General features: G+C 44.0%; 2 protein-coding genes across 3 annotated transcripts in view; one reads left to right on the top strand and one right to left on the bottom strand.

The window, feature by feature from the left end:
* Positions 1 to 2,018: 2,018 nt before the first annotated feature.
* Positions 2,019 to 14,252, top strand: ASB14 (ankyrin repeat and SOCS box containing 14). Of its 2 annotated transcripts, XM_044658259.1 has the most exons (11): positions 2,019 to 2,103; positions 2,722 to 2,935; positions 4,942 to 4,996; position 5,089; positions 5,739 to 5,870; positions 5,957 to 6,115; positions 7,610 to 7,855; positions 8,745 to 8,916; positions 9,191 to 9,734; positions 11,147 to 11,300; positions 11,950 to 14,252. In XM_044658259.1, the coding sequence occupies exons 2-11, from the start codon at positions 2,814 to 2,816 to the stop codon at positions 12,153 to 12,155; spliced, it is 1,791 nt and encodes a 596-aa protein (XP_044514194.1). In that variant the 5' UTR covers positions 2,019 to 2,103; positions 2,722 to 2,813; the 3' UTR covers positions 12,156 to 14,252. The 2 variants fall into 2 exon arrangements, with proteins under 2 accessions (XP_044514194.1, XP_044514116.1); XM_044658181.1 differs by lacking the exons at positions 2,019 to 2,103; positions 2,722 to 2,935; position 5,089 and having other exon boundaries at positions 4,666 to 5,021; positions 5,736 to 5,870.
* A 523-nt stretch (positions 14,253 to 14,775) lies between these two features.
* Positions 14,776 to 22,285, bottom strand: part of APPL1 (adaptor protein, phosphotyrosine interacting with PH domain and leucine zipper 1) — a 48,636-nt gene continuing 41,126 nt past the window's right edge. The window contains exons 21-22 of the mRNA XM_044658085.1: positions 19,618 to 19,707; positions 14,776 to 18,862 (exon numbers count right to left, since the gene is read on the bottom strand). Of these exons, the coding sequence (XP_044514020.1) occupies positions 18,713 to 18,862; positions 19,618 to 19,707 (240 nt within the window). The 3' untranslated portion in view covers positions 14,776 to 18,712. The remainder of the gene's footprint in view (positions 18,863 to 19,617; positions 19,708 to 22,285) is intronic.

Raw genomic sequence — 22,285 nt, 5'->3', positions numbered from 1 at the left:
TGGGGTCTACAAGGTGTTTGGGGAAGGCTAGTACCTCTGGTGCGAGGGCTTGCTGAGCCTTTTTGAGGGCTGTTTTCCTCCTTTGGTGTCTACCTGCCACCCAGTTCTCACTTGTGGCTCCAAGAAGCTGTAGCATGTGCAGCAGATGGGCTGAACCAGTTTGAGGGTAACCAACAGGTCTTAAACCTATTAGTAAGTTAGGGAGGTGTCTACCCCAGGCATATGAAGACTTTCCATGGTGGAAATATGAAGACTTTCCATGGTAGATGAGGACAATTTATTCCAGTGACCAAGAAAGCCACAGAAGCAGGTGCTGTGGGGTACGTGGAGTTGGTTAGATATAAAAGAAACCAAAATTATCTACTGTGTCCTCAGCCATCACTAGTCATCCTGACTTTAGTCTTGCCACTGGATTTCGATGACTCTGGAAGAGAGAGTGAGGTTGATGGCTTTGTGCAACTCAGCCTCACTTAAATCCAATTCATATGTGACTCAAGACATTACCCAGAGGTGCTATTTTAGTCCTCTTTGAGCATGAAGAGCAACAACCAATAAACCTATAATGTAGCATGTAATACATTCTACGTACATATAATACATTTATAAATAGATATAATACACACATGTATGTATATAAACATATATATGAACAAACACACACATATTAAACAAAGACTCTTAAGGGAGCCATACCTTTCTGGCTCCCTCCCTCCCAAGTGATTTAGTAAATTTCTAGAAGTACTTCAGATTTTGGTCTTTGTTCTCATGAATGACACGATATCCTGAAGAATCTGCCACCTGGAGCCATGAAGGATGTTTACAATTTTGACTCCAAGCTGGTTTAGAAATTCCTCACATTCTTTCACGACTGTGAAAGGTGCCGTGTGGAAGGAAACCTCATTGTTTTTTCATCATTAATGTTCTTTTCACCTGGTATAACCTCACAATGCTGGGCCAATGAATGTTTTTGAGCCTAGATTATACTTAAATATTATTCTGTTTACCTTAAACGCATTTCTCTTGTTCCCCAGGACACCTTAAGGTCAGCACCACAGTGCAAATAAAGCAGCAGTCCAATGCATCCTGGACCTTTAGGCTGGCTAACCAATAACTCGGGTCAAACCTGATTTTGTTGCCTTTATCACCAAAATGGACAACTTAAGGTTGGCTTTCTTTGGATGTCGTAGTGGAACACAGAGGGGTCACTCCCTTCTCGTAAGGACTTCCATTTTACCTCCCCTTAGCAAGTAAAGGGTAAGACATTAACCTTTTTCATTTGCTCTACCGTCACGCTCGTGTTTCCAAACATAGCCAGCCCACATGTGAAAAGCCAGACTGTGCCAGGCTATCTTATGATTAGATATTTATAGTAAGGCTATTCACAGCATTGTAGGAGAGGGAAGATTGCTTGGGTGTCAATGAAAATCTTCGGGCTGGTTCACTTCTTAAAATTTCCAACTTCAGCTCAGTCTTAACGGAGTCAAAAAAAGGTAAAAAGACCAAAGCTTGAGCTTGTAGCGAGTTCTTTTTATAAGCAGAGCTGAAATGATGGTTCCCTGTAATGCCTCGGATCTGAACTGGAGAGGCTGATTTTACAGTCTTGTGAAAGTGTGCTTGTTCCCAGTATATTTACTAATGTGATATTACTAATGGAATATTCAAATTCTTCTCAATGTGCTGGGCACAGGAGAGACGTCCTGGGAGACAAGGCTGTGGACATAGAGAGAAATTTGTTCGCTATTTCTCATCATTTGGTTTAAATGCTTTCAGTGGCTTACTAACATGTACTCGTCCTCTTCCTCGATGCCCACCAAAAACTTCTCATTGGTTTAAAAGAGGTGGGAAAGACTCAAAGCTACAGATGAGTGATTGATAGGCATTGATAGAGGGAGTGTCCACGCAGGGAGTGGTCCATCCCAATGCAATTTCAGCCTAGAGCAAAACTACTGTGATTCCTTACTGAGTTTTCTTTTCTCAGCTTGCTATAAAACAGAAAAGAGAAGAAATGGAAGAGTGAATAAAGCTCCCAGCCCAGTGCTTGCTGAAAAAACCCTCAGCTTCCTATCATTGCTGTATATCCTGAATATTTTTAAGAGACTAAATGTAAGTCCAGTTCCATAGGCAGAAAAATTTTCTAAAATTAACTGTTTTGTAAAGGAGTCAGTGCATGGGATATATATTATTTACGTAATAAAGATTCAAGCAAACTTGGCAATAAGAACTTATGGATGGCCAGAAGTGTCCCAAAGTGGAAGGGGAGAAGCTGGAGGACCACAAGTCTGGGATTTTGGAGAGGGGACTCTTATTCAGGTATTGGCTGGACCAGCTGGCCCCTGAGATCTCTCTTCTAGTTCTGATATTCTGTGATTATCTACGTGATCACATCATTTAATGATCATTAAATAGCCCGCAGTTCTCTGCTTGAAATTATGATCCAAACCAAGGGGAAAAGGAATTCAGAAAACAATGTGTAAAACCCCCAGAATCCGGCCTTTTATTTTTTTAATTTTAATTTTGAATATTTTCCCCTAGTTACATATTTCATGTTCTTTCCCTCTCCCCCAAACCCCCCCCCCCAACCCCTCTTTGCTGACGCACAATTCCACTGGGTTTTACATGTGTCATTGATCAAGGCCTAATTCCAAAATCCGGCCTTTTAAAATGAAGTTAAAAATTTGTTTTTAGCATTTTCTTCAGTAATCAATTCTGTCCCTGTGGCAGCTTTCTCCCATTCAGCTGTAATTTGGAGTTCGTAACTGAGGAAAAAAATTAAGCATTGCTTGGATTGTGGTTTAAAGGGACACACACATCCCATGAATAATTACATCAGTGATGAAGACTTGGACGATGACTTTGCCACCCAATTCGTTATTCAGGAGAGTTTGCAGGATATTTGCAAGCCAGAGAGCATCCAGCATGCAAAGGAGAATGAGAGGTAATGGCATCCTGGCCGGAGATATGTTCAATGTTATTTATGATAATATTTGTGACAGCTCATATTTCTAAGGCATTTTATGACTTATGGGAGGCAGCATAGCATACTATAGAAAGCTGACCTCAAAGTCAGGAAGCCTTGGGTACAAACCCCACCTCTGACACGTAATGGCTGTCGGACCCTCGACAAGTCACTCAGTGTCACAGTACCCAAGGAAACTCTTTAAGGATTTCTTAATCTCTCTCTCTCTTTTCTCTCTCTCTCTCTCTCTCTCTCTCTCTCTCTCTCTCTCCTGTCNGCCAAATAATTCCAATTCCTTTAGTTTCTCCACCTCTCTTCCCTCGTCTCCTATTGGCCCAATCTACTAGTTATCTTAATTTCTCCAATTCCTTTCCACATTCTCCACACCCATCAGGTTATGGAACCCTGTGCAGAACCCAGTTCATGGTCACCTCAGTTCCCCTATTCTAACTGAGGGGAAGTGGGGCCATGGATAATATCCAGGCAGAGGAATGGGGCCCTTTTGTTGTTTCAACTTTTTAAAATGATGTGCTTTGCTTGTGTGAGTAATAACAAGGATTTATGATTCCTGCTCATAAATTGGGTGGTAGGAAAGCTCATTTGGTTCTTGAATTTCACTTGTCCACTCATAATCTATGTAAAAAGAGCATGGAATTGATCTCTCTCTCTCTCTCTCTCTCTCTCTCTCTCTCTCTCTCTCTCTCTCCTTCCCTCCCTCCCTCCTGCATCCCTTTGGAACTTTAATGAAATACATGGACACCTTCTCAGAATCATGTTTTAAAATGTGTAAAACAAAATATGCAGGATAAACCAGTCAATAAACATTTAAGCACTTAGTATGCGCCAGGCAGAGCAGCTAGGTGCCTCAGTGGATTGAATGCCAGATCCAGAGTCAGGAAGACTCATCTTCCTGAGTTCAAACCTGGCCCCAGACACTTGCTAACCCTGTGACCCTGGGCAAATCACTTCACTCTATTTGCCTCAGTTTCTTCACCTATAAAATGAGCTGGAGAAGGAAATGGTAAACTATTCCTCTCTCTCTGCCCAGAAAACCCCAAATGGGGTCATAGAGAGCTGGACTTGACTGAAACAACTGAACAACATCAAGTTGGGCACTGTAATCATTTTGTGATTACTAAAGAAACCAATCCTATTGAAATACAGTTATCAAAATATTTTTTAAAAAGTTACATGTTAAGAACCATTGCTCTAAGATGCTAAATTGTAGCAAAGGTGGGTACATTGGCCTGGGTCAGCAGCCTTTTTGGCCATGAGAGCCATAAACACCACATTTTTTAAAATTTCGTGAGAGCCATCCAGTGCTCACAGTGCCGCTCCTGTAACAGCACCTGAAAAAAAAATGGACTTCATGGCTCCTGCAGAAAGAGCCAAATCTGGCCCTCAAAAGAGCCAGATATGGCTCGAGAGCCATACGTTGCCGACCCCTGGTGGAGGGAGTCATCTCACCTGGGAGTTCCCTGAACTAGTTGAAACCACTGGGCTAGTACCCATCTTTTATGATGTAACAAAGACGTTTCTTCAAGCAACCCTCCGAGAATAGGCAGTACCTGTATGATTATCCCTCTTTCACAGATCAGGAAAAAACAAAACTCAGAGATAAGTGACTTGCAGGGTCACACAGTCAGTATATGTCAGAACTGGGACAGACCTTTTGATTTCACATACAGAGCCTTTCCTTTCCCCTCCTTCACTGTGTCATCCATTTGGTAGCTTCTGACTTAGGTTTTCTATTCATTATTCTTGTCTAAGCATTATACACTATAGATGTAAATGGTCACCATGCACCCGTGTGGTTTACCCCATACTTCATTGTCCTGGCAATCACTTGGTCCTAGATTTCTTTCCTGCAGCCCTAATCTCTTTATCTCTACCTATTGCTTGATATTAAAAACTTATTTTCCCTCTCCCCCCCCCCCCCATATCACTGGAGTGGCAATTTCTTTTTCTTTTTTATTTTCTTGTAGCCTCCATTCTTTTTTGAGCCCAGAATATAAGAAGATCATCGAAGCAATCAAGGCAGTTAAGTACTCTCCTTATTCTACCCTCAACACTTTATGGTAAGATATGATTATAGTCATTTAAGAAACTTTACTTTCCATTTTGGACAACAGGGTCGTCACTTCCCCAAGCAAGATGGTGGAAGGAGGCTAAAGTAGTCATTCAGGCATAGAGAATGCCTCAAAAGCCTGGGTGACCCTGGACTATTCTTAACACCTGAAAGGGACCTTAGAAGTCCTCCAGTCTCATCCTCTCATTTTACAGATGAAAAATGGAGGCTCTGAGAAGTTGTGACTTTCCTAAGTCACAGAGATAGTAAGTCCCAGAGCCAGTCAGGCAATATCCATGTATCAGGTACCTGCTGTGTGCCTGGGACTGTGTTGAGTGACATAATACGAAAGGCAAAAGACAGAGTTTGGAACCCAAGCCATGACTCCAGAGCCAGCTTCCTCTTCACTATACTTCCCTGCTTGAACCATCCACAGGCAGCCTCACGTACCTTGTGAATATAAGAACACAGAGGCAAGCGGCTGACTCGGTGAACCGTCCTTCAATAAGTCCATCCACCCGACATTTATCGAGGGTTTGATGTGTCCTGTGGGGGGTTCCAAGTCAAACAATAGAATTCAGAGTTTGCTGCGGTAGATGGGATGAGGTGGGTCCAGACAGGTGGCTCTAACTGGACCAAAATGGGCAGGAGGGGTTTAGGGTCCGAGTCTGCTCTCGTGGCCCCACATGCCAAAGGTGAGCTTGTCCTCCACAGGTGAGGAAGATGCTCTCTCCAAGCTGTCGGGGCACTTCTCGGCGTTTGAGGAGACGGATCAGACGGGCTGGCTCCCATTGCACCATGCGGCGACCCAGTTAAACAGAGCCATCCTGGAGCTCACTCTGAGAGGTAGCGGGTTCCCCGGACGCCTCCCTCAGGGCTCCTCAGGAGCCCTTCCAGCGCTTAACCTCTCCCTGTCCAACGGGCTCTTCCAGGCTCACAAGCCAGAGTGTGGGACCAAAGTACGCGGGACGGCGAGACGCCCCTCTTCTTGGCAGTGGACAGATGCCTCTTGGAGAACGCCCACTTTCTTCTCCTCAACGACTGTGACCCCAACACTCAGAATGCGGAAGGCCATTCTCCGTTGCTTATGGGTAAGTGAAAACTTCCCTTGCTTGGATCAATGGCGACCCAACTCGGCGGCTCCAGGATGGTGAACGTGTGTGATGTTGGCGAAGTTCTCTCCTTCGCCGTATCTCATCCCATGTCAACACCCTGTTTTGTACCCCCATTAATTAATGAACGAGAATATACCAGGCAATTCCTATGGGCTGGGGACACCGAGACCAAGCGGAAGACCCTGTCCTCAATCTGTCCTCAAAGGCCATCTTTACAGATTATTTAATCAACACTTGGGGTCTTTCTTCGGAAGAGTCATGACACTCGCTGGGGTTGAGTCCATCTCCCGCTGAATGAAAAATTCATTCCCTGCAAGAGCTGTCCTTTGCAATTAGTATCCATAGGGTAGGGGCAGGCTATGTATGGCACAGTGGATAGATAGAGAAGCAGGTCTGGAGACAGGAAGACCTGAGTTCAAATCTAGCCTCAGACACTGACTAGCTGAGTGACTCTGGGTAAGTCATTTAACCCCATTTGCCTCAGTTTCTTCATCTGTAAAATGAGCTAGAGAAGAAAATGGCAAACAATTCCAGTATCTTTGCCAAGAAACCCCTCCAATGGAGTCATGAAGAATCAGACATGATTCATGAACAAGAACAATATACATATGGAGGGAGGAAAGGGGGAGTTGCTGGGGTTGGAACTATCAGGAGAGGAAGTATATCCTAGGACACTCGCAGGAAGGTTATGTAGGAGGCATGTCCTGGCAGGAGACCAGGTCTACACTGGCAGGGGAAGGCAGGTCTAGGGCAGCACAGTCTTTGCCCTCCAAACTTGCAAGCCGTAGGCTTGAGTGGAGGGACAAGCCTTGGAGGAGGAATGGGGGGAAAAGAAAAGGATCCTGGATGGGGCGGACAATGCTGGCTATATTTTCCGTCCTTGGACAAAGCCTGGGTCGCCCTACCTTAGTTAAAGCTCTTGGCCTTTTAGAGAGGAGCAGCTCCAAATCTATCTTGGCTGGTCCTCGGATGGCTCCAACACCCGGCCCATAGTTGATGTCTTGCCAGCTCAGAAGGACCTTCTAGAGCTTACACTCCACTGGTCTCCCCCATCACAGAAAGGCTTGAGTGGAAATGTTTGGGAGGGGAGGGAGTAAGCGATTGTGCCAAGCTTTTTATAAATCTGATCTCCTTGGATCCTCATCTTGTGAAGTTGGTGCTATTATTATTCTCATTTTACAGTTGAGGAAACTGAGGCAGAGCTTGTGACTTGCCCAAGGTCACAGAGCTAGTGATTATCTGAGACTAGCTTTGAATTTGGCTCTTCCTTCCTGTAGGACGAGCGCTCTATCCACGGTGCCACCAGCTATTCTAAGTATCCAGAAAAGAGAATTTCGCAAAGGAGTGACTTGGGTTCTCTATTTGGTTTTCGAAACAGGGCAAGCCAGTGAAAGGTCCTGAAGGGGGGTTCAGGCATTTGCCCCCCTTGCTCCGAAAGGATGCTGATCTCTTTCTCTCGTGCTCTCCTAGCTGTCAAACACTGCGCCTATGACATGGCCTCTTTGCTCCTCAGCTTTGGGGCCAAGGTCAATCTGCGCTGTGCCAACAAGAGGACCCCATTGCACGAGGCTGCCCGGCTGGGCAGGAAGGACATGGTGGACCTCATGCTGCGTTCAGGGGCTGACCCTGACCCTCAGAGCACCTATGGATTCACTCCGCTTGCTCTTGCTGCCCAAGGTGGGCACACGCAAGTCATGGAACTCCTGCTCCAAAAGGGTAAGCACCTCTGGGTGTGGAGACCCCCTTCAGCCATGCCCACCCTACCTCAACCTGTCTGGGGCTTAGTCCAGAGCTCCCAGAGAGTGTCCTGAGGCCTGCAGACATCAAAGGATTTGTCCTGAGGAGGCAGACTTGGACATCTGAGAAGTGGGATATCCTATCGTGATAGATTTAGTGTGAAGGAACATTGAGTCTAGAGTCTTCATTCTAAAAGGAGGGAAACAGAGGCCCGGAGAGATTAAGTGGTTTGTCCCCAGGCACATAGCCTAATTTAGAAATCCATTATATTATATTATATTATAACCCATGATCCATTATGCCACACTGTCTCCTGAGCCACAATCTCTTAGGCGAGATGGGAAGAGTAAGCTTCATGAGGGCAGGGATTGCTCCCTTTTGGCTTAGAAAGCTTTCTTGCAGATCCCCGTGGATTAGTGAATCTGCCCATTTTACAGACAGAGCAATTGAGACTTATACATGGTCATACAGCTGGTAAAGAGGGGCATTTTTAAAAAATGGAAGAGAATGATTTGGGTGCACACAGTAGACGGCTCACATCACAGGTGTGAATGCTAGAATGTTAAAAACCCTGGGGTCTCCCTGGGGTTAGTCTCTTCTTTGGTCCATACTTTTTAGCTTGGGATGCCGCCTGTACTTACTTGTGTCCTAACTAGCAAATCTTCCTCCCTCCTTTCTCCCCAATCCTGGCCTGCTCATCCTTCTAAGAACAGGTCAGAGAGCAGAATCTGGGATGCAGAAGAAACCTTAGGAAGGTCCCTTCCATGGAGGAATTTGCTGGTTTTTAGTGAGGATAAATAATTGGGGCAGGGGCAGACTCGGAGTTCTGTATCAGACAGCTCCAAGTAAACTTTATTTGTCCTCCCAGGGGCCAACGCTCTTTCCCAGGCTTCAGACTCCTCGTCCGTTTTGCTCGAGGCTGCTGCCGGAGGCGATCCTGACTCTCTGAATCTCCTTCTGGAATACGGAGCTGATGCCAACGTCCCCAAGAGTTCAGGCCACTTGCCTATTCACGTAGCTGCTGATCGAGGCCATTTGCTGTAAGTTCAGACAGTATCAGCATCAGTAAAATCCAGAGTGCTTCCCGGTGATGGTTTCCAGTTCAGTTAAATTTGATTCGTTTCAATTCAGTTTGACCTGATTCAGCCCTATTAGGTTCAGTTCAATCCAACAAGCATGTACGGGAGGCCTTTTGAGTGGCGGGCACTAGACAGCCACAAACAAAACCATTCTTGCCCTCCAGGTCCGTAGATGGATGCGGAGGTTTAGGCGTATTTTGAAACGTCACTGGGAAAACCCTTTTTCTGTTCCCAGAGCGCTAAAGATTTTGGTCCCCGTGACCGATGTGGTGGCCATTAAGAGAAGTGGCATCAGCCCCCTTCACTGTGCCGCGGCCGGGGCGCACTCCCCGTGCCTGGACTTTCTCCTCCGAGCCGGCTTTGATGCCAACTTCATGCTGGATCAGAAAATCCGCAAACACTACGACGATCAAAGGAAGTCAGCCCTGTATTTTGCCGTGTCCAACGGCGACGTCTCCTCGGTTAAGCTGCTGTTGAACGCGGGGGCTCTGCCCAATCAGGACCCGGTCAACTGCCTCCAGATCGCCCTCCGGATGGGTCACTACGAGCTGGTCAGCCTGCTGCTCCGGCACGGCGCCAACGTCAACTACGTGTGCAGGGTGAACCCTCTGCATTTTCCCTCGGCTCTGCAGTACACCCTCCAGGACGAGGTCATGCTAAGGCTGCTGCTCAACTACGGCTACGACACGGAGAGCTGTTTCGACTGTCCCCACGGAGACAAAGTTCATTCCCGCTACGCCTTTGAAGGCTGGACCTCAACGGTCATCCGAGACACGCCGGTAAGGGCCTGGGACGGCTGGCGCGGCTTCTCTGGGGATGGGGGGCCTGGAGCGCCTTTAACTGGGAACGAACGGCCGTCGTAGGCAGGCGCAGCAAGGCTGCCCCCACGTAAAGCCGAGAACCTCGTTCTCAGCCTCCTGCTTTCTTGGGAGAGGCTGTCGCAGAAGACAGGACGGCTCAGATGAAGAGCAAGTCAGCGAGGTGACTCCCAGGCGTGCCTTTATTTAAACTCTCACCTGGGGGCTGAGTGCTTAATCGTGATATGACGCACCAAAGGGAGACCATAAACACGTACATTTGGTTCCATCCAGTTGTGAGGCCATAGAACGGGGCTTGAATGGTGTATGATAAGTGTGTAGGGCCCGAGTTGGTCCCTTCTTTCCTCAACCAGTTCTAATGTTCAAAGACTTCAAGGCATAGATTTAGAGGCAAGTCCAAAGACGGCCCTTTGAGCCTCCCACATTTAATAGGAAGTCCAGAGTGGAGATGGAGCTGGTGAAGTTCAGAGGCAGAACCTCTGGGGCAGGAGAAAATGACGGCGGAATCATGCTGCTTGCTGATCTGTGGGCTTCCCAAAGCTGGGGTGGGATGTCAACCTAAAAGCCATGCTCTGAGCTCGTCGTCTAACTTTGGGCTCAATCATAACCCTGAACAAAACGATCGGAATAGGAGTTGGGTTTAGGGTCACTTCCTCATGTCCCGTGGTATGGCCACAGGCTTGTCCCATAGCAATTCAGACAAGAATACATGGGCAGGAAATCTTATGAATTCCAGGGATAAGTTGTTTGAATGGGTTCAAACTTGATCAGGAAAAAGATCTTGTCCTCCTTAACAAAAAAAAAAAAATTTTCTCCAAAGTGCTAAAATAAATGGATTTAAATATATCTGCTCTCACCTCATAACCCACTCTACTTGAAAAGTGAATTCTATAGTGACAGACTAAAATGGATCTGTGATCTCATTGCTTTGAATGTTCCCTCCAGTGATTTGAGAGAGTAAAAAAAATGCTACCTTACTGACTCTCTTCCAAAAAAGTAGCTTTCATTCATACATCAAAATTATTTAAGATTCCTCGAAAGATATGAAAACAGAGAAAACCAAAATCCCTGATAAAAAAAGGTCAGGCAAGGTTTAAAACAAGATGATATGCTCAAAGGAGGCATACAGAGTCCCTATGAATGGTGAAGTCCTCTTAGATGGTGGAGGATGACCCGTAGAAAGACTCATGAGTTATTTTCCACCATCTTAGAGCTGACAGACTTCAGAGAGCATCTAGTAGAATTCACTTTATAGCCTTGAAGGCCACATACCCTGCCCAGGGTCACGGAGGCACATTCGGGGCTGGAGCCCCGCAGTGTCTCCTACAGAAGAAGTTCTGACGAGCAGCTTTGACGCGGATTCTCTTCCTCAGTTCTGTGAAGTGATCACCCTGCCTTGGCTGCAGCACCTCTCGGGGAAGGTCATTCAGGTGATGCTCGACTACGTGGACAGAGTTCAGATCTGCTCCAAGTTAAGGGCGGTCCTCCAAGAGCAGGCCTCGTGGGCAGAAATCCATGCGGTCCTCAGTAAGTACCGGGGCCTCCGAGCCACAGCAAGGACGGCACTTCTCTTCCCACCTTGTTACTAGGAGGCACCGCCTGGCTCGTCTCATTGAAAATGAGATGTGTAGAAAACCTCCCTATTTATGGTTTATTCCAGTCTAGAGCCAAAGGCAACATTGGGGGGCTCTGGGTAGTATTTCTTCCCTTTCTATAGAAATGATGGCTCCATCCTGAGGTCGCAGCACTTGTCCACATTTGGGAATGGCCCGGGCTGGTCTCTCCGGACTCCCGATTCTTGAGTGGCAGGAGCTCTCGTCCATCTCCTTATCTTTGCTCCGCCATCTTGCCTTCTCTTTCTTCTGGATGACCTTTAGGATTTAGCATGAATTAAGGTCGGGCCTTGACAATGAAATCCTTAGGAAATATGGCTGAAAACCATTAAAAGCAGGCACTGCTTTTGGTTCTCACAGGAAGGGGCTCCTTATGGGGCTTCCCATTCCTGCCCTCACAGCAAGTCTCGAGCAGGAGGGGCAGAAAGGAGAGGAGACAAGGCCATTCTCCAGGAGCGAAGGATCCTTTAGAAGCCAGTTTGAGGAAAATCTCAGTAATGTTTGCACGGTTGAGCCATTCCGTCTTCGCTCACTGACCCCCACTGACCCCTCTTTCATTTCAGCAAATCCTCGCCCGCTCACACATCTCTGCCGCCTCAGGATCCGGAAGTGCATGGGGCGCTTGCGTCTGCGCTGCCCCGTCTTCATGTCCTTCCTTCCCCTGCCCACCCGCCTGAAAGAATTCATCCTTTACAGGGAGTACGACCTCTGCAGCCACGGGCGCCTGGCGGGGTCCTGGGAGAGAAGCCGGCTCGGAAGCCAAGAGTAGAACTTTCGGTCTTTCTCCTGCTTTCATCAGCTCGGAAATGTGGCCGCGAACCCTTCCCGGCGTCCCTCCTGTCTGTCCATCTCGCGTGTAGCTGATAGTGGACGTATTCACGCGGGGACTCCTTCCAGTGACCGATGAAAGCAAGTGTAGCAGCTGCTCAAGCTCAGGGAGTTGTCGGAACCCCACGGAGGCCGAGACTGGGCCGGTACCCCCCATGGAGATCCCAGTGTCCCGGGCCTGAAGCTCAGCTCTCGATGGCAGACAGTGTTGGGAATGAAGACGTCACCGGAACGATCCCATTTTCTGGCTAACGATGTTTGCAATTCAATAGAAGCTTTCCGAAATTGTACCCACACGTTGGCACTTTGAGAAGGTGTCCTCAAGCTGAAATCTTTGGGGACTGAGCTTGCAATTCTTTTCCTTTTCACAAGTTTTTACTGTGTCGTGTTAGCAGATGCAGAATGGGATGAGGGGCAGCTAGGCAGACCGAGAGCCAGGCTTGGAGGTGGGCTTGGGTCCGAGTATAACCTCATCCGCTTCCTCGCTGTGGGACTAGCACAGCCGCTTCACCCCAATTCTGCCTTGGAACGGATACTTCATATCCTTTCTAAGACAAAAAGGGTCTCAAAAACAAAACAGAACATAGTGATCTGGTTGGATGGCCTGAGCCCGGATTCTGGGTTCGGAACTCTGAAACGAGGGAGGAGACCAGACGGGCCAAGGCCCCTTCCAGCACTAGCATTTCTTCCATTCACACTCAGACCCAAGTGACTGGAACATCAGCCAGCAAGCATTTCAGAGGCTCCGCATGCCCTCCGCTAGGCCAGGGGCTGGAGCTCCACCTGGAGCCGGTCCCTGTCCTCGAGGAGCCGTTCAGTGTAAGGGCCAAGCAAAGAGGCAACAACTGCTAGGAAAGGGACTTCAGGATCAGGAACAGAAAAGGCAAAGACTTGCTATCACTGCCCTTCCTCAGAGGTGCTGGGAGGAAGGCGCTTGTGGGTCAGAAACCATTCCAACGAGGTGGCGGTTGATTCTGTGGGATGAATTCGAATTAGGATTTACGGCGGAAGCAGGGAGGGACTTGGTGGAGGCCTTCAGCCGCGATGCTGCTCTCGGCTAAGCTTCGCTAACCAGGAAAGGGAGCCGTTTTCGGTAAACGTGGGGGAACTAAAGGAACGTGGCGACACGATCCCATTTCTGAAGGCTTCCGTTACTGGATACAGACTAAGCACGGCGCTGCAGAGAGAAACACTCAGATAACGGGTAGATTTATTGAAGATCAATGATAGCATTTGGTCAAATAGCTCAGCAAGTGTGCTCCGCTATCTAAATAAAGCATCTGGACGCCAGTTCCTACTGTGCAGAGATTTAGCTTTAAACATCTCACATGCATCCCAAGAATAGCATATTTTTCTGGCTAGGCTAATATTCAGGCAATACAACCAATCATTTAATAGAAAAAGAAAATGTTAGCAAACCAATCCCTTTCCGTAGTCACACTTTAATGGCAACGTCCGATTCCGTAAACAGGAGCACGCGATGGGCACCGGCTCCCCGGGTTTCCCAGATTCGGGCCTAAAAGCACTGCGGGGGCTACTTTCACAAGCGCACATTTCCTTTGGGAGGAGTAAACGGAGTGATGGACGGCCTTTTACAGAAATGTCTGCAGGAATAACTGGCATTTAGAGTCGATTTCTTAAATTTGAGCTTTAAGGTCAGCTTGTGTGTGCGCACGTGTGCAGAATATACAGGTACCATCCTAGTTAAATTATAAGTAAAAATCTCATTCCCTTTGTTCCCGACGCCTCGAAAAGCGTACAAATGTTATAAGTCTAGAGAGGACAAGCCACCCCAATCGAGCCTCTACAAGACCACCAGGGGGCCAAGAACTCAAAGAAATGAGAACGAGCACATGTGGAAACGATACCACTTAAGCAACACTCCAGGTCTATGCTGGTGTCTACATTCATCTGGTCCTACACAGCACAGTGTCAAACGGCCCAGCAGAACGCCCAAGTGCTGCTGGAAGTAGATCAAAATGTAATTAGAGGCAGCTGGGTAGCTCAGTGGATGGAGAGTCAGGCCTAGAGACGGGAGGTCCTAGGTTCAAATCCGGCCTCAGACACTTCCCAGCTGTGTGACCCTGGGCAGGTCACTTGACCCCCATTGCCTACCCCTGACCACTCTTCTGCCTATGATCCAATACACAGAATTTAAGGGTTTAAAAAAAAAGTGTCAATAGAAAATGTCTAACAAAATACAATGCAATGTAGATAATGTCAATGAGTAGTCTTCTAAGTTAAGGTATAGCTGGGAGAGACTAATTTGTATCTAAGCTTCACCCCACTGTTTTTAGAGTATGGAAATTCTTTAGAAAGTACTTAGTAGTAGAAAGACCAAAATGATGATAAATGGAAGCCTGATAACATGTCAAGTCTGACAACTGGAAAATGTCAGTTTTCACTGCCTATCACATTCTTGAAAAAATGACAATACATAGAATTATACAGTGTTGTAAGCAGAAGAAAAAAGTCCACATCTTTGACAGCATTGTTCATCATTTGAAAGCACTTAGATTCAATACAAAGATTTAGATTCATTCACCTATTTCAAACCCCAATTATATATAAAACATGTAGTTTATTATACATTTAAAATCCAAATAGCATATTACCTTCGGTCCTGTCAGCAAATATTTCATGTTCAGTTTTACAATATAAAAAAATTCCCAATGTCACTACTGTCTTATATACAATTCCAATTCTAAAGGGAAAATTTTGCATGACTTTTAATTATTGAAAACACCAATAAAAGAATCATTCTAGTAATACAAAGATTTGCCCATGCCATGTTACAAAATCATCTGAACATACTACAAAAAGCAGTCATTTTTGTACACGGGCCTTTTCTCATGTTAGCTCTTCACATACATGGTGAATTATCTGTTTAGACAATCACAAGGGATGGCTTAAAAATGTAATGAAATTCTCATTTCCCACAGATGCTTCCTAGTAACTGAATCTTTAATCCATGGAAAGGAGGATTAAATCTCATAGCCATAAGGCAAGCCACCATTTCTCCAATGAAATGCTCCCCATTATAGGGGCTCTTTTGACCACCCAGAGCACAGCAGATCAAAGCTGAGCTACTAAATGAAACAAGAACAGAAATAAAGTCAATGAGATGACCCAAGGCCCTGGCATCTCCGATGCATGAGCCGTTGAGAATGCAGAATGCAAAAGAAAAGCTGTTCCTATAAAAAACCTAAATTTTCTTTGACTCCAAAACGTGTGGAAGGGCTGACTTCTTTGCTAAATGAAAATTCTCCTATTAGCATTATGTCCTTTTCTCAGTGGATCGTCTATTCTTTGTTCTTTATCCTTTTAACTTGGGTCGATACAATTCAAAAAACAACTAACATTTTATGGTTCTAGTATGGAACTCCACAAAACGGGAGTTGTTCCAGAACACTGACTTCAGGCACTATTTTAAAACGTCAACGTGTCTAATTTTAGTATCTGGCAATCGAGCAGAAAGAAAAACAAAACCCCTGGCTGGGTGTGTGTGGGGGTGGCGGCGGCCTGGCCGAAGAAATCTTCTGGTCACCTACTGTGTGCATTGCTTTGAGCTACAGATGGCTGCTGCTTCCATCTTTAACCGTTTAGAACATGAACCTGGGGGACCCCCCCCAAGTATCCCACTTCTATTCTCACTGGGGCTGAGGACAGAAGACCTAACCTACCTTGTGTGCTGGGACAGGGGAGAATCTGACCACTGCTGGGGTGGGGGCTCCAGGTAAAGTGCCAGGAGCACCATGAACTGAGGCTCCTTTCAGTTGCAAGGCCAGGGGAGGGTTCATGGAGAACTTCAATATACAGATTGGCTGGGGGCAATGGATGGGAGCAGACTGCGAGACCTAGAGAGGGACAGCAGTCGTCTACTTTGACTAGAATGATGAATTGATCACTGAGGAATAGTATGTGATCCATCTGGAACCAGACTGTGAAGGGCCTTGAATGCCAAGCTTGGTAGTCTACACTTAACTTGGGAGGCAATGGGCAAGTCTAGATGTAGAAGAGTGATGTGATCAGCTCAGTCCATTAAGATGTCCAGGACCACAGTATGAATGACAGTTTGAAGAGGGGATTGAATGGAGACAAAGAAATCAATACTTCTTGCCTAGTAGTCTAGGCAAGAAGAAATGGGAGTCTGAATTAGTCAAGTAGAAGAAATTTGGTTGAGATGCAATGTTTAGAAATAAACATATATAGTTAACTCTCAATTATCTACAGGAGAGCCTATGTAGGCTGGAATTATCCAGGATAGCAACTAATTAAAAAATAATTTTTATTCAGCTTTAGGATTTTTAAATTTACATTTAGATATGGGTTCAATACTATAGAATTGACGATACTTCAAAACAAAAGCAAAGCCATATTGTAGGGACTCGAGAAAAACAGGAAAATGGCCTACCTTCCTCATTTTATTCTCCCCAAATCAAAGTCGTCCTGTATTAGGAATAAATAGTATTTCCTTTACCATGGATTTTTACCAGCTTCTGCAGAACATGCCCTTCTTGCTAAAGCCTTCCTTTGTTTCTTGTTTTTAAAGAACTCCCCCTAAAGGCCGTAAAGATTGCCTCTGGAACAAGAGTAAATGGACACAATCTATGAGGTAACAAAGGATTTCAGCAGAATATGCATTACTTACCAGTAAGGAATTAAGAACAAGATTTTACATGGATGATTATTGATCTAAGAACAATTTTTCAAGTGAATAAAACACTTGTAAAGGAATAAATTTGTGTTGAAATTTATACCATTCTTGATATAAACAGCAAGCCATATCAAATGAATTCAATCATATGGAACAGTGGTGTGTGTGTGTGTGTGTGTGTATATATATATTTTAAACTAAATGTCTTGGTAACATAAGCATTAAATATGCCAAAATTTCCCGTTGGCACAGAGACAGATTAAAAAAAAAAAAAAAGGCTTACCTAAAGATCTGCTGTCACCTGCTCTAGTGACCCCAGAAAGCAGAAGCCCATACATTGAGTGAAAGCCAAAACTGAATTCCTCTAGTTCTCTTTAGAGGAGAAAAGCTGAATTTTAACAAATAGAGTTTTCCCTTGTGAAATTCCAGATTGTTATTGGAAATTATAACTTTTGACCAAATTCACAAACTGACTAAACCGTTTCTTAGTTTGCTGAAACAATATTTCCATGTGAAATTCTTAAATTTGGGAAAAACACTTATTTGTTGGAAATATCAAAAATTATAAAAAATAAACATCTGACATGGAAGAGGGTTTATAGAAAATTATCATTCCTAACTATGGCTCAGAGCCAAACACATTTTCCTTTGTCATCTTTCCTATGACATACCAGATAGTACAAGAGGTTTCTCAATCCTATGCATGTGTCTTCCACTCATTATAATAGTATATTTACAATAATTAGTGCAAATATTACATTTTTATAAATTAGTTGTTTGCCATTATGGATGACTCAATATCAAACAAAGTAAAAAGCTGAGGGTTATTTAGCTGTGAAGACTTGGAGAATGCCAGATGAAATGATTTCAAGTGAGCAGAAATCCCCAAATATTTCAGGGATTTCTGCTAAATCAGTAAACATAATTGCTGAAGAACTTTTGTTGCAACGTCACTCAACTGTAATGGAAATTATGATTTCATATGATATAAAAAAATAGAATTCATCACTGAGTAAAACAGATACCAAAGGCTAGTTTGCCTTATCCAAATCCAATATCTAAAATGTATTTGAGCAAAAAGATGTACTTTCACAATTCCCAAAATCTTTTAACTTTAACCGTTACTACTCTGTGACAACCTGAGAATGAGAATGTGATGCTCACATGCCAACAGCTAGGTTCATCTTGACAAGGAGAAACCTTTGTTTCGATTTCCACATGCCCCAAGATGTAATTACACCCCATGAGGGTCATACCAACGATGCATTCTGAGAATAAATGGCACCTCTCTACAAAGTCTAAAACCTTACACTTAAAACCTGTATCCCAGGACTGTTCCAAGGTGTATTGCACATTCACTGTTATAATATTAGTCTCACAAGGATGAGTGATTTTTTTTAGAATAAAATGCAAATGGTTTTGAACCTGTTCAATATAAAACTTCTTCCTGTTTCCAGCAGACAGAAAAAGCATCCCCATGTATAGCGGAAGCCCAAGGATAAATAATTCCCTTTAGTTATACCCAGGTGCAAAGCCAAGATAAAAAGTTTGAAATTGAGAAAAAAAAGTCTCAATTCACTGTAATTCTGCAGCAACCTATGTCAGGAAATGGACAGATTTTTTTTTAAACATGTGCAATTAGGTGTTGTTATTGTTATTACAATAATTGCTAAGTCAGTCAATTTTAAGAGGGAAGAAAATCAGTGTAAAACTTGGTTGGCAAATTCAGCTTGAAGTATCCACTTTGAGGCCTCTGAAGGCTGTTTAACTTGTGCTGTTTCACCTCAGAAACTGTTAATAGGTTCTGAGAGTGGAAAAATGCCACCAAAACACAGATAACCTCATGCTTCTGATTCTTTCTTCTTCTTTGCATCTTCTCCCAAATCACTCTCTTCAGACTGGCTACTGCTAAGGACCACAAATTGTCCTTCCCCACTTGTCTGGTTCGGTCTACTGGAGGCAGCTATTAACCGACTTTGTTCCTCTAAATCCTAGTAGAAATAAGAAATCACAATTAGTTCCATAGTTCTCTGTCATCAAACAGAAAACTACCAGGCCATCCTAACATAATAATAACTCATTAAAATGAAAGGCTACTAGAACTTTTTCAGAACCGGCCCCGTTTCAAGAACTCTTAGGAATGACTGAATGATACATCATGTTGGTATCCTAGAACGCTTTTTTGCTTACGAAACAGTGAAATACTTGAGAAACTGACTCAAATGATCCAGAGATATTTTAAGAAAGAAAACTGATTAGCATTTATAAGAGTAAGTTCTATTATTTTTTAATCCATTTTGATTTTAAAATCAAGGCTCCAATGCCAAGCACAATGCCTGGCCCATAGTTTAGATAAATGCTTGCTGACTACCTGACAGATGGACAAAAGTGTCATCCCTCACCTTGATCACTTTTCTAATTGACCAGAGGTGGCTTTCTCTGATTCTCTGCCAATTAAAAAAATCAAAGCCATCCTCAAATAACCATGACTTGCCCTGAATTCATGACTGTCTGCAATACATGCTGCTGGTTCTGAAACCCGTTCTGTTAAGTGCTCTCCCCTAGGGTGCCCTTTCTCTTAAAGAGATGCCACAGATGAGCATGGAAATGTCAATGTGCTTATGAAAACATCAGACTCCTCACTTGCCTGGTCACTCAATATATGTATCTAATATTTTGGAGTGACGAAGCCATTAAATGCCAGAAAGCTGGTGTCCAAGTAACAAGATATTAGAAAATGCAGTACCTTTTCTATCTGTTTCTGTTTATTCAGTTCCTTCTGTTGTTTCTCTTTCACTCTCTCTATTTCTTTTTGTTTCTCTGATGCCCTACGATCCTGAAGAAGAAAAGAGAACAGTCATTTGTACAAAACAAACCGATACACATACTGTTTAGTCATCTATTCTAGAGATGAATTCTTACGTATTAAAAACCTTCACCAACACATTTATGAAGCACATTTAAATCTTTTATTTTACATGAAAACAGCCAGAGGATGGGTTTTGATATCCCCATGATTATATTTATGAATAACTTGAAATGTTTTTTTAGAAATATTTGATTGCAGTAATAAAATGCCTCAATAGGAGGGAGGCAGCCTGTGTGGCTTCCATATTCCTACTCTGGCAAAATCCTGAAGTTTGCACCAGACTGAATAATGACCCAGAAATTCAATGAGAAGCTACTGTAAGTGATTTCTCCCACCCTGAATGCTACAGGCAGTAGGAAAGGATCCTGCTAACAAAGCCACTGCCAGCACACGGTAACCCTCCCAGAATGACTGGGCTCCACATTGTACTGAAAGGATTGTGTCTAGAGACAGCAAGGGCAGATGGGCTCCCCAAAGGCACTCAAGGGGTGGGCCTTGGAAATGCTGAGGAGGTGCAGAGGACAGCAATCAATGTGTCACTGTGGCACTCAGAATGGGGCACTTCAAGACTGAGGCCTCTGAGGTCCCTAACACTATCCTGAGATACCAGAGAATTTCAAAGACCCATAAGGGTTTAACCTTAGAAAATAGAGATCAGGAGACCTGAGGCAAGCAAAGTGGACCAAAAAAACTCAAAAACAAAGTAGGAGTTAGAGCCTGGCTTTGGACAAAGGCCCAGTTCAGGAACTAAAGTTGAAGAGATGAATACAAGGAAAACACCAGCCAGTGGCAAAAATTATTGCAACTTTAAAGATTGCAAAATGAAGAAAGAGTAATTCTGTTAATAATTATAAATAAAAACTTAAAGGAAAAAATGGTTTTTCCATATGGACCATATGAATTCTTAGAAGAAATGAAGCAAAAGATAAAAAATGAGGAAAAAAAAGTTCTGGAGTTTAGAACTGGAAGGTGAATGATTATTCAGAAGCAAAAATGGTAACCCTCAGCCAAGTAAGAGGCTTCCTAAAGACTAGATTAGACCAAGTAGAAGTCAAAGACCCCATGAGGCAGAAAGAAATTTTAGTGCAAAGTAAAAAGATGGAGAAATTAGAAGAAAATGTAAAATATTTAATAACATAACAATCATGGGACTACCTGAAAGTCATGATAAAAAAAAGCTGGATAACATATTTCAAGAAATCATAAGAACTATTCAGATCTTTTAGAACCAGAGGGCAAAATAAAGGCACTGAATCCACCAAACACCTCTTGAAAGGAACCCAAAAGGAAAAGCTCCAGGCATGTCAGACAAAATCTGGAGCTCTCACAATCAAAGAAAAAATACTATAGATATCCAGAAAAAAAGCAGTTCAAGTATCAAGTATCTATAGTTAAGATCACACAAGACCTGGAAGTTCCCACTATAAATGTAAGCCAATATTGGAATGTGATATTCCAAAAGGCAAAAGATGCATGCTTACAACCAAGGATAACTTAGCATATAAAGTTAAGTATAATTCTGTAAGGAAAAAAAACAGATCTTTATAGAAGGCTTTCAGGTATTTCTGAGGAAAGAGCAGAGCTGAGTAGGAGTTCTGAAATATAAATACAAGAGCCCATTTGAAAGATAAATTTAAGGGGCAGCTGGGTAGCTCAGTGGATTGAGAGCCAGGACTAGAGATGGAAGGTCCAATCTGGTCAGACACTTCCCAGTTGTGTGACCCTGGGCAAGTCTCTTAGCCCCCACTGCCTGGCTCTTACCACTCTTCTGTTTTAGAACCAATAAAGAATTTTGATTCTGAGATAGAAGTTAAGGGGTTAAAAAAATAAATTTAGTAATTAGAAAGTAATGTATGAGGCAGTTAGGCAGTACAGTGGATAGAGTGTCAGGCCTGGAGTCAAGAAGAGCTGCGTTAAAATCTGCTATGATAATAATTGGGGTGTGAAAGAAGAGCATTTAAGAGAGGAAATGGGGGTGTGTGGATACTAGATAAGTTTTACTCTTATCTGAAATGGACAAAAGGAGGGACTGACCCATCAACCTCAAGAAAGGCAAACAAACAGGGGTGAGGTAGAGGCAAGGATCATGCCAAAGAGGAAGCAGTCACAAGAAAAACAAATCTCCTGATCCTTGAAGGGGAAGACTGGAAGATAGGGAAAAAAATAAAAACCTAGCATGGAAAGAGGTACATTACGTTGCTTTTGAATAACAGGGCCAGGCCAAACAAAATGAGGCATGTGAAGGCAATGGGATGTCAGTGCACTGTAAGAAATGGTGAGAGTGACTACTGCAGAGAATCACAAGAAAAACAAACTGACACAGGGAAGTGAGCAGGGCTGGGAAAACAAGTTAGCCAAGCACGTGAACAATAAAGAGAAAATCTCTCAGAGATTTACAAATCAGTCCCTGGGATAACTATCAAGTCCCCAAGCACACTCCCTGCTGCCTGGGAGATGACAGACATCAGGTGCAGAAAGAGCAGTTTCTCAGCTCCTTTGCCTGGCTTATTCGATAAGGATAATTCTTTCTTGTTTTTGATGAAGT

Source organism: Gracilinanus agilis, chromosome 1 (genome assembly GCF_016433145.1).
Source record: "Gracilinanus agilis isolate LMUSP501 chromosome 1, AgileGrace, whole genome shotgun sequence".
NCBI lineage: Eukaryota > Metazoa > Chordata > Mammalia > Didelphimorphia > Didelphidae > Gracilinanus > Gracilinanus agilis.
The sequence above is the reverse complement of the archived record's forward strand: the minus strand, read 5'-3'. Positions and strand labels throughout refer to the sequence as shown.

Excerpts from the sequence above, each read along its gene's own strand:
- ASB14 (XM_044658181.1), top strand. The coding sequence starts at position 4,748 with ATGGTCACCATGCACCCGTGTGGTTTACCCCATACTTCATTGTCCTGG. Across the intron at positions 5,022-5,735 it reads GTACTCTCCTTATTCTACCC|CAGGTGAGGAAGATGCTCTC; the intron begins TCAACACTTTAT and ends GCTTGTCCTCCA. Across the intron at positions 8,917-9,190 it reads GCTGATCGAGGCCATTTGCT|AGCGCTAAAGATTTTGGTCC; the intron begins GTAAGTTCAGAC and ends TTCTGTTCCCAG.